General features: G+C 36.6%; 1 protein-coding gene across 1 annotated transcript in view; it reads right to left on the bottom strand.

Annotated features, from left to right (window-relative positions):
* Positions 1-3,524: 3,524 nt before the first annotated feature.
* GBE1 (1,4-alpha-glucan branching enzyme 1) overlaps positions 3,525-12,361 on the bottom strand; it is a 268,090-nt gene continuing 259,253 nt past the window's right edge. Inside the window, exons 15-16 of the mRNA XM_045851712.1 lie at positions 12,174-12,291; positions 3,525-4,373 (exon numbers count right to left, since the gene is read on the bottom strand). Of these exons, the coding sequence (XP_045707668.1) occupies positions 4,317-4,373; positions 12,174-12,291 (175 nt within the window). The 3' untranslated portion in view covers positions 3,525-4,316. The remainder of the gene's footprint in view (positions 4,374-12,173; positions 12,292-12,361) is intronic.

Here is a 12,361-nt window from a genome sequence, read left to right on the forward strand (position 1 = left end):
AGTCACCATCCAAATAGCTGTTGACCAAATAATAGCATTTAGAAAACCTACAACGACTTTTTATTTTTTCCTCTCACTTTAATTGTCTTACAATCCTGTGTAAGAACTAAAGGTCAACTGAGTGCTCTCTAAAGAGACGCTCTGGGAGTTAAAAGCCATTAACTTGAACTAGGTTTCCTGACCACTACATTATTCTGTTCGATCAAAACACAGAGCAGGCTTCCAGGTGAAGGGGGACACGGCACAGATAAGGGGCAAACAACCTTTCTCTGGTCCACACAAATGAGAAGCAAAACTAGATGTATGTCGTAAGTTTCTGAACGACATGCCCTTTAGCATAAGCATATCTATCACAAAATATATTTTTCATGTAAATAAACATTGCATTCTCTGCATACATTTTGCCAAGAGTTAAAATCCAGATGTAGTATTTTAAATTACAGAGAGACAAAAATACTTATAGCTGCTGTATCTTAATTTCTTACACTACCAATTAAGAGATTCTGCCCTAAAGTATGGATGTTTCTCTGCAATTCTCTACAAATCACCATTAATAAGATAATAGAGCAGAAAAATTAGTAGGGAGTTCATTTTATTTTTCCCCCCTGAAGGCTGGCTTTAGTGGGAAAATTTATCTTCATTTCAACTCTAACGCATTGTGAATGATAAATGAACTCGACTGAATAAAGGACATGACATTCCTGTGCCTTAGGTTTCTATTTTCTTTCATCAAAATGTTCTACCTAGTAAAGTTCACAGCTCAGTGCTTATCTCTCTATAAACATAAATAGATTAATGAAACCCACAGTTAAAAAAAAACCCCAACAATTCAGGACATGATGCAAAACAGGCAAAAAGAAGGAGGGTGAGCCGTGCGAGTGCAGCCAGGAAGCCGCTCCGGGTTGTTTTCTGTCAGGTGTGTCGCTCCCGCTCGTCTGCACAGGAGGGGCAGCAGGAAACCGATTTTGTGTTGCTTTCATCACCAGGCTCATTGGCTGCAGGACCAGAGACAGTGAAAAGATACTTGCCCCAAAGCTACAAGCAGAACACAGAGGAAAACACATTACCTTTTGTCACTTTCCCTAGGTCTGTCTGTCTCCTCCTCTGTGTTACTTGAAAAATAGGTTCCTTATTCAGACAACTTCCTGTATGATCTCACATAGCAATGGCTGTCATCCTGATGGATGACAGATATTCAGTTGGTATTGCTAAGGGGAGTGGTCCAGACAGAGGAGAAATATCTGAGTTCTTTTACAGTTCCATGGGAAAAGTCAAGTTATTGTCACTGATTATTTTTTAAAATTGAGAAACATGGTGGCTAAATCCCTCATTTTATGTAAGAGATGAATGCATCAGCTAAGACAAAGGCAAGGTGAGAAACAGCAGATGCAGAAAATAAATTATGAAAGGAATTGATCCTCAGAGTTCAAGTGTTACAAGGTGGGAAACATTCTAGAAAAAATGTTCACAATTTGATTTTTGATGATTAAAAATCACAGTACTTTCTGAGTAAGCTAATATTAAACTAAAACATTAAGCATCACTAGCATGAAAGGTAAATTCTATTTTTGTTAAGAGTATTTACTAGCACTCACTTGCTAATATTAAAAAATATTTAAAAGAAATCTGTAGTCATCTGTGTTTTCTAGAACATACACAATTAAAACATTAAAAATACTTATTCTAAAAGAGACATCAAAGATAGATCATTCTCATTTTTGATGTTGGTAATCTAGACATCAGAGGAAAGAAACTTTGTTATAAGGCAAACTGAGTAAAGTTTTGCATCTCTCTGTTGTGGTTATTGAACATGGTTAACCAATGAAAGGAAGAACTTCCCACTAGATTACATGATGATCAGAGTGTTACCCATGCAACAAGGAAGGCTTAGTGTGAGCTATACTATAACATTGGAATGTTCTATAAAGGCTGTCTGCTATGATAGGAAAAAAATAAACCCAATTACATTCTATTTTGGATTCTTAATATTGTACTTGTTTGCATGTGTTGTTATAATTCCTACCTAGCAATATCCATTTATTGTTCTTAGGGGGAACCCTTGACAAAGGCAACCAACTTACATTACATCATTAACTTTGAACTTTAGACTGTGAAATCTAAAGAATATTAGAAGGTCAATCAATGTAATGGAAACATAGCACATAATTATTCTGGTCCTTTTGACTTTGCCACAGAAGTCACAAAGAGAAGAAAATATGTTCCAGGCATTAAGTAATCTCTTGTCATTTTTAAAGAGCCATCACAGAAAATTAGCATCTCTCCTAATACATAAGAGATTAGACCAGAACATGAAAAATCACGGCTGCACACTGGGTCATCAGTAACAGGCTCCAGCACAGCATTATTATTAACACAGCCCTGGAGCGGTAAAGGCAGCACAGAAGGCTCTCAGCCACGCTTCCTTGCATGGAACAGCATCAGCTGGCTTTGCTGATTCTTTCGGGAAATCAGACTATTACTCTACCTTTAAGTTTAAAGCAAACAACATGTTTCAGATCTAGATTCAAGGCTTTGCTGAAAAAAGTTATAAGCAAGATGGTTGACATATAGGTTTAGCTCTGAAAGCCTTTGCCAATCTCTTCTATTACTGAACCAGTTTTTTTTTAAAGATTTTATTTATTTATTTTTAGAGAGGGAAGGGAGGGAGATAGAGAGAGAGAGAAACATCAATGTGCGGTTGCTGGGGGTTATGGCCTGCAACCCAAGCATGTACCCTGGCGGGGAGTCGAACCTGCGATACTTTGCTTTGCAGCCCACGCTCAATCCACTGAGCTACGCCAGCCAGGGCTCTGAACCAGTTTTTAAATAGGAAGTCTTCTAGTGATCCTTATTACCCATGAGTAACTGGGCTAAAAACTAACAAACAAAAAACAGTCAATATTAATGGAAAGAAAAAATCAGATCTTTAAAAAAAGTGACAGATGTTTTATGTCTTTTAAGTGCATTATAATTTCTTAGTTCTGAATGAATTACTTGGCAATGATTTTAGACCTGTGGTCTCATATTTCATAACCTGAGGTGTAATTTCATGATTGCGCATCCCACTGAGTTGACATAGTTCAGCTTCTAAAAATGCTCAGGTTTATAGCTGGAAAGCAGCTTAGATATCTGAGTTAGTTAATATAATTTTTTTAAATATTTTATTTATTTATTTTTAGAGAGGGGAAGGGAGGGAGAAAGAGAGAGAGAGAGAAACATCAATGTGCGGTTCCTGGGGACGTGGCCTGCAACCCAGGCATGTGCCCTGACTGGGAATTGAACCTGCGATGCTTTGGTTCGCAGCTGGCGCTCAATCCACTGAGCTATGCCAGCCAGGGCTAGTTAATATAATTTAAAGTTACAGAATAGTACCTGAAGAAGAAAATATTATTAATCTGCATGCCCAGTCCATTGTGCACACGTGCATGTATGTGGGGAAGGCATTGGATTGAGGTAGGCATTTTAATACTCATTCTAAATCAATCTCCATAATTGTGCAGCAAAAGAAACACCAGCAAAGGCAATTTTCAATTATTCAGTCATTTTTTAAAATTTATTGAAAGGAAAAGACATTTTCTGAAATGTTATGGGCCTTCAGAAAAAGACTAAGATATCGGAATCTACCAAGACACTAAGTGAACAAGAGATCACAAAGTAGAAAGAACTTATGCAAAATGATGCATGGATGAGTTCATAGATGATGACTTTTATATTATCTATAATACTGAATACAGTTCTTAATTTTACATCATTATTACATATTTATTACATTATTCTGAGGATAGTTTGAAAAAACATAGTAACAATCTTGGTACCTCCCTAGTTAGACCAAGAGATACTAGAACAAATAAAGCCACCAACTACCCATCTTAAAAAATAGTGGATGTATTCAACAGAAATAATCATATATGACACATGATTCAAATTTCAATTTAAAAGCATCAAATAATTGGCCAGGAAAATAACTTTGTTTAAAGACTACATATATATAACTTTATCTGTTTAAAGCATATATATATATGTATATGTATATGTATATTATATATATACATACATATATATAACTTCATTTGTGAATTATAGCTGCTTAGATATCAAGAAAATATAGTCTAAGATCCCTGAAATTTCAGAAATATTCTCTACTTCTTAAAGAAAGGTTTGACAGTCATTTGCATAAGTCAATACCAAATTTCAGACATCTGACACTTTGGCCAGACACTGTATTCTGAAAAGCTTACACATCATATGTTATGTGACAATGAGAAGAGGAAAACAAAACAGACGTCTTTTCCTGGGAGGGCTGAAATCCAGTCTCTTCAGTTGGGCAGATCCACGTTGTGAAGGATGAGGGCCACACGGCTTGGAATGTACACCTAAGTCAACACAATCATATCAGTGCAATTAAAAGAAATACTTAAAGTGATGTCATTAAGCAAAGGGATATGATTCCCTCTCACATTTGCTTAAAGTTTAGCTATCTTGACAATTCTACCATCTTGGGAGAGAGACGATTTCACCTTTCCAACAGTTTTGGCATCACTGTGAGACTCATTTAAAATAATTACCACTAGAGGGCACCACAGGCTTTACAAAAAAATATTCCCCAGACACCGTGAAGTGGTACAGGAAGCCTGTCCTACAGGTTACAATGTTAGTCTATTTAGGTGAAGAAAAGTAATATACAAAACACTGATTAACACAAGATAGTTATCATCTTGTTTTTTATTTTCTCCTATCATTTTAGGGATAAAAACTTAAAATTAATATAAGGAATCCTAAGTGATTATTAGGCCCCTTACCAATTTAAGACAATCAAAATGTTTGCCACAGCTTTTAAAATATAATACGCATCCTTTCCATGCTCAGCAGAGTCCTGACACAGCTCCTATTTGCATGAGTACATCCCTCATCAAGGCTCAGGACCACTGGTCTCCCTCCCCTTCCTTACCAGCTACAGGTCACACCCTGCCCTTCCTCCAGGTCTCTGCTGTGCAGTGCCCAGTGCTCAGAACACCCCTGACTGTGCTACTTCCTTATCTCCTGCATCTTGAAATACCCCAGCTCCATGGACAGGTGTTTCTTGATAACATGAGATATGGCAGTTTTCCCATTTCGTTTTCTATCACAGCACCATCTTTGTTTCTTTCTGAACACAATTTGTGATTTTTTTCAAGTTTACTATCAATCCCACTAGACTCTGAGCTTCACAAGGGCAGAAGCCACATGTTTTCACATTCCTCTTAGCAGGTGTCAAATGACAAAGCAGGTGCCCAGGATGAATGAATGAAAAAATAAGTAAAGAATAAAGGGATAAACAATAGTGAAATCAGCATGTGCACTGAATGAGACAACTGTATGTCTCATGCGTCTCAGATCTGCAAAAGAACACAATGTTTTCCCTTAAGGGTTCTGTAATAAAGAACACTTAAATGGTAATGGAAAAAAATACAATAAAGATTAACTAAAAAAGAACACTTAAAGCTCTTTTAAAGAATCTAATAAACCAATATAGCTGGTTAGTTTTGATCATTAAAGATGAAAGCAGTTTTAAAATGATGGCATTTTGAGAATTTATAATATGAATTTAATAACTAGAGAATAGTTTTCCTCATATTCAATTAAAAATAACATTGTTTAGGAAATGATCAGCAGCAGCTGAGAAAAATTTCATAAATGCCAAGTCACTGGGTAGCTCAATGTCTCACAGTCTGATCTGCAATCCAGTATTTCCAAAAGATCAACATTGTAGCCTTGCAATCATTAAATGAGGAGAAAGCACTGCACAATCTCTTTCCCTATAATTTATACATTGTTTTTGATGTCCTATAGCTTTTAAACTACATTACAACTTAATTGCTAATGTAATCCCTTCTATTCAATATTTTCTCTTAGTGACGAAAGGAAGCTGGGGATACTCATAAAGCAAAGGAGGACTCCTACCAACGATCCAGACAGATCCAGTTCAAAGAATGGCATCTTTCCATAATCAAGCTCCAGATTAAGGCAATACAGAGCAAAGCAAAGGAGGGGAGAGAAAAGAAACCAATAGTCCAATTTAACCAGTTCCCTCCTAAGTCTTATCAAAACAGGCATGAATCAGAAGACCGTGTCCTGGCCTTCCAAAGAAATTTGCCACGTACTTACTCTGCTCTGTGTTGACTTTGTGGGATCATAGTAAGTAGGTATATAACTAATTAGTGGGACAGCAGGTTATAATCAGAATGGTTCTGAATTGTTCTCTTATGAGCACTCTAAAACTGAAGACCAACCTAAACTTCACAATAGCATCAGAACTGGACAAAATAATTAGTTCCTTTTACATTAAAAACATTTATCTGATGTTATATGGTCCGATATGCAGACAGAAGGACTCTGAGAAAGAGGCAATGAAATGCTCACATCGGGCCCAGGACAAATAATAACAAGTCCCTGCTCAGGGGCACAGCGAGCAATGAGCATCGTATCAGGACAAGTCACACCGAGCTCCTATTTGGATCCTTGCAGTTTTGGTATCTGTTTGATTTATAATCTCATTCTGATTTCTTTAATAATATTAAATGGTAACTATAAACTGATACTTTAGAAACAATCTTACTCTGTGATCTTTTGGTATTTTAGCTAGCCCAAATTTAAAAGTAAAACAAAAGGATGACCTAAGAAGTTCAAGGTTCACAATATATGCATCGAGATTTTCTGATTTTGGCATTTAATGGCTTTAAAAAAAAGTGCTCCAAGAACTCTCATTAAATGATGTCAGTCATTTCATTTAAGGAGCTTTATGATGTCAATTCCAGTCACACTTAAAGACCTCTTATTACTATCTGCTCAGAAGCCTTCATTTGATAATTGTATAATATCATTAATGGGAATATTGTGTAATTATAGCACTTTTTTCCACGTCAGTGTTAATTACCAGACTGTGTTTATGTTGCTCCAGAGCCCTTGCAGTATAAGCAACATTCCTTATTAGGGTTCTGAGTTTGAAAATCAGTGTTCTTAATGGTTAGGAAATGATCGGCAATTATGCTAAAGGACATGAGATAACCAGAGCTAAGCCTTATGGTGAGAGAGCTAGACACATTAACAGTGTAGGGATTCTATAATTTAGTGCTAAGTTTTGGCTCTGTAACTCTCATTTGAAAATTTAATTCTAAAATTAGTTTTGATTCACAGCAATAGAAAAATATGAACACAATTTAAGATTTAAACATAAATGTTTAAGTATATTTAAGTATGAACTATTTATATCTAAGTGTATGCATTTCCTAAGCAGTGCAGATAACACATGCTGATACACAAATTTACTAAGCCCATTTATTAGCCACTAAGCCCAAAGCATTTTGAGGCTAGGGCCACCTTAAGAACATATAAGACAATGTAATGCATGGCCATGAATTCCCTTTTGTCAAGCTATATTCACAGTCCACTCCTTACAAGAAATCAGAGTGCCACATTATAATCCAATTCATTTATTAAGAGAGTCAAAATGCACAGTAATCTACCTAGTTACTTTGACTGCTTTGATGACTTCACCACCACGCCAACCATCAGTAAGGCTAAAAAACATAACTGATCACACAGTGATGTAGTGCAATGTCATCCAGGAAAGGTATTATTTTCTTCTAGGATCATAAGTAAGTTGCTAAAATTATTTACACAATTTTTGAAAACTGGTGTGATGAATTTAAAAACAATATTTAAAAATAATTTTAAGTGAAATATACTTAAAAGCTGATGTTAAAGTTTTCTTAGAAATTGTTAAATTTATCAATAGCCCATAACTGAAGGGTGAGGATATCACTCGATGATCCTTAGCAGTCTACATACATCCATTGGTTACTAAAAGTTACAAATAATTTTGAAAAATACAAGTGAGACATATAATTTTAATTTTCATGAACATGCTTTAAGTTCATAAAATATGCTCTAAGAAAAAAATCTTATTCTAATTCACTGTTTTGCATTAGGGTTAACAGAAAAGTGATACCATAACTATTTCTATATAGAAATTATATAGTATCTTATCAAAGTTAGAAATATTAAAAAGAGTCAACTTTAAGAAGTTTAATTATTTTTTGTTTGCAAAATAAACATTTTCATAATTTTGGATAGAGTAAAAGACATTTCTTAACTGTAAGTTGTATTTTCAATACTTAACAGCTGAGGGATAATAAAAAAGATATGACTATGACAACTACCATATTTAAACAGAAAGTCTACTTTTAAACCCTTACGTTTAGAATGGGAGTACAGCAGTGAGCCCTTATCCACGATTTTGCTTTCTGAGGTTTCAGTTACCAGCAGTCAACCGTGGTCTGAAAGTATTACATAGAAAATTCCAGAATAAACAGTTTTAGGCTGAAGGCCACTCTGAGCAGCGTGGCAACATCCCCCACCCTCCCTCTCCGTCTCACCTGGATCTGAGTCACCCCTTTGTCAAGTACCTGCACACTGCATACACGGCCCACCTGTCAGTCACTTAGCTATCTCAGTCACTACACGACTGTCACAGTGTCACTGTGCTTGTGTTCAAGTAACGCTCGTTTTTTCTACTCACGGCCCCTGCACAAGTGCAGTGCTGCTGGTAACTAGGAGAGGCCAAAGGGCAGTACAATGCTTACTCTCAGTGAGAAGGTGAGTGCAGTGCATGAAGACATTTTGAGAGAGACCACACTCACATAGCTTCTATTACAGTACATTGTTGTAATTGTTCTATTTTATCATAAATAGATGTTCTTTCTCACTGAACCTAATTCATGAATTAAACTTTACCATAGGCCTGCATGCACAGAAAAAAACACACCAAAAAACAGCATACAGTGTCCAGCACTATCTGGCTTCAGGCACCCATTGGGGGTCTTGGAACATTATCACCTCTGGTCAAGGGAGGGTAGCCATACACAGATTCACTTCTTAATGACAAGGAGCTCAAGTGATAAAATAGTAAATGCTGAAACTATTGCTTCATTCACTCTTCACCATCCAGGCTGATCGAGTCACTGTAAAGGAATCTAATTCATTTCATTTCAGGTCCAATAATCTCTGTTCTCCCATTGGTGCCATGAATTTTGAATTTATGAACCAGAGAAGAGACAGAAAGCCCACCCCCACCGCCCCATTCTCCAGTGCCCTGATTATTATATAGGCTAACACGTAAGTTCCTGTATCAAGAACCAAAATAGAAAGAAATGATTGTGCTGAAGTGGACTTTCCAAAAATGGCCAGGAAAGCAGAAGGGAGACGTTCTATCCTGTTGCCTCTTGCCTGGCATTTGTGAGATGCTCTGAAGTCCACAAACACAGCTCGACAGAGTGCAGAGGCAGTTAATCCTCCTCCGGCTTCAGTTCCCGAAGCGCACGCATGTGGCGCCTTCTGGCGAGGCAGAGCATACAGCTACTTTAACATCCCTTCGGACTATATTTCGTTGATCTTTGAAAATAGATTTGACACTATTCAGCAGATCCCTTGGATTACTGAGCTTAAAAATTGAACTTTAGCTAATGCTGTGCACCATTTCTGTTGGACAGAACTTTCAAGAACAAGGACAAAGTTATATTTTTGTCTTCCTTCCCCCAATTATTCTAGGCATGTGGGAGGTAGAAGTGATCTCTCATTGGTGATGAAATAAGACCTATAAGCACTTCTGGTCATGTTCAAGAAACTGGATTGGATCCCAGCACATCTGGATAAGTTTAATAAAGAGTTTCATTACAATGAGGCATTCTTGTAACCAGTATGTTTTTTAATGCATTTTTTTCTCTGGCTCTTCAAAGGTAAGTGTGGAGAGAAGGCATGTTTTAACGGATATTCTGGTCTATTTGTGCTCCCTTATTCTTACCTTCAAACCCGTGATCACTTCATCTGGAGCCTAAAGACTTATTTAAATGAGTAATCCTGAAGCACCTGTAGTTGCTGAAAACAGCACACTGTTGCTGCCGGAAGACACAGCTCATCTTACCTTTTTGACCACGTTCGGTCAAAACTCTATCACAGGCAGTGAGGCAGTGGTTAAACTCTCTCTATGCTATTTCTCAGGTGTTTGCAATGCTGTATTTCTCAGCCTGTTATCGAGATTTATGTGTATTCTCCATTCCACCTGCTAATTTAAAAATGCACATTTCATACTTGCAAGATCAATGCAATTAGTGCTTGAAAAGTAATCTCCTGGCTGCTCCTGTCACTGGTTAGTTGGTTGTTTTAATTATGACAGAATATGTTTGCTCTTGCAAAAATGAAAGGATGCCAAGATAGTTGGTGCCCACCCCCAAAGGCTGGGAAACCTCATTTAAGATTATTTTCCCCAAAGTTGAGGAAGCTTCTTAGTTCCATGCCTTCAAAACACCTAGTTATAGTAATGTGCTTAAAATACCTAAAAATTATATCTAAAAAATAATAGTAACTTTGAAATACAGATGCGATAGCATTTTGCAGTTTTCAAAAAGCTTGGCTGTACTAAGGAATTTATGGTTCCTAAGAACCTCTTGCTGTAAGGAGGATATACTACTACTATCCTCAATATACAATTAAGGAAAACTGAGGCAAAAAAAAAAGGTTAAAATATTCAATTCTCATAGCTAGCAAATGGCAGCTGGGGTGGCTTGATTCTATGTTCTCTACATGACATTCTCTAGTGTTTTCACTGGAATAAAAATTTTATTATATAAAATTTTGCTGTCTGAATGTTTCTCTTTCCTGTCTGGTTTAACTGGTTCAAGTTCAGCTTTATCACAATCAGTTGCTACTTCTCCCTGATGCCTCTTTACAAGATGAATCATCTTCCCTCACCCTGTAGGGGTCTCTAACTCTTTGGTAATTTCAGAACTTTAATATAATTCTCTTATTCATTTCAGAAACTACTTTGTCAATCTTAGTTTACATGGTAAAACTGAACGTTTTGACAAACTACAGCAATCATTCTTTGAAGAAAGATTCTGATAGCACTTTTGCACCCTCTCTCTTAAAAATGATTAGGTATCTACATTTATATCTAAAGATGAATCAACATTGCCATTAATAACCCCCATATGCACACATACACTGAGAGTAACACCAAGTTTCCTGTGGCCACTGCACTTTCTTCAACACCTATAATCAACAACTTAATCTTGCTCTTTGCATTATTTTATGCCACTGCCTTTGGAACGTCCATTCTGTATACAACATGGAGGTTTACAGAGAGGTGCTGGCACCATTCGAAGAGGTGGGAATAGAGTTGAAAAGTGAGGATGCCAGGGGTCCCACACAGATTCTCCTGCTTGACTTATACCCCAACTTTTGAAAAAAAATGAAAGAATTTAACAGCTACAATAAAGCTATTGATACATTTGTTAGATATATCCTGGCCTCATGAAAATGAAACAAATTTTAATCCAAGACCTCCCACGGGGAACAAAATGCAAGCCCAAGACACGGACTGAGGCGGGGAGGACAAGAGGTGGAGAAGCGGGAACACACTGCTGACGATGAGCAAAGACACACAGGATGCAGATGTGGACTTGAGCTTCCCGTCTGGCCAATAGAACAAATGAAGAATTCTTTCAGATGTGAAGAACTCCTAAATTCCATATTTTAGAAAGAACCTAAACCTAGTAGTTTAAAGCAATATTCCTTCATTTGTGTTGAGAACACAAAGTAAAAATTAGTTATATAATTTAATGCCTTCCTCAGTAATATGAGGGAACCAGAGAATTTTGTAACTAGAAAGAAATCAGTCAAAGAAGAAAAATGTTTTATTGATTCTTTTAAAATGTTTAAAATTAAACTTCATTAGACAGTCAATAATGTAGAAATCTGCTTCATATAAAATATTACAGAGGAAGCATGAACACAGGGAAGTATACTGTGGCATTAAAAATAGAAATGTTCATGATGGAAAGAAAAATTTAAAGATACTTCCCTGTTATTTCTTGAGAAATAATTTTTAATCCTATTAAATTCAAGATTCCTCAAATGTCCACCAAATGTCCCTCACCATGTTTTCTAAAACCCAGTTGAGTTGAAGACCACACACGGCATCTGGGTTTTCAGCAAAGCCATCATTTCCCACTCACCTGACCCCACATTTCGGCATGTTGCTTAGATGTTGAGAAATTATTTCTTTTGACAAAAACATTACTTTAAAACTAAAAGATTAAATTTAAATGCAGTGAAAATATCTTAAAAACCTTACTTACCAACAGAGAATTGGGAAGCCCATTATGTCCAAAAGCCTCAGAAAAGAAATCGGTCTTGTGGTCCAGTCTCTGGTGTCCTCCATATTCCGGTGCGTCTGAATCTAGCACAATCTTGAATGTACAGTATTTAAGGAATCAAACCGGCACAGGAGTTGAGTGAGACATTGTAAAATATGTTCTTAGGCAGC

This window comes from Phyllostomus hastatus, unplaced genomic scaffold (assembly GCF_019186645.2).
Source record: "Phyllostomus hastatus isolate PE091 unplaced genomic scaffold, TTU_PhHast_1.1 phas_contig_86, whole genome shotgun sequence".
Taxonomy (NCBI): domain Eukaryota; kingdom Metazoa; phylum Chordata; class Mammalia; order Chiroptera; family Phyllostomidae; genus Phyllostomus; species Phyllostomus hastatus.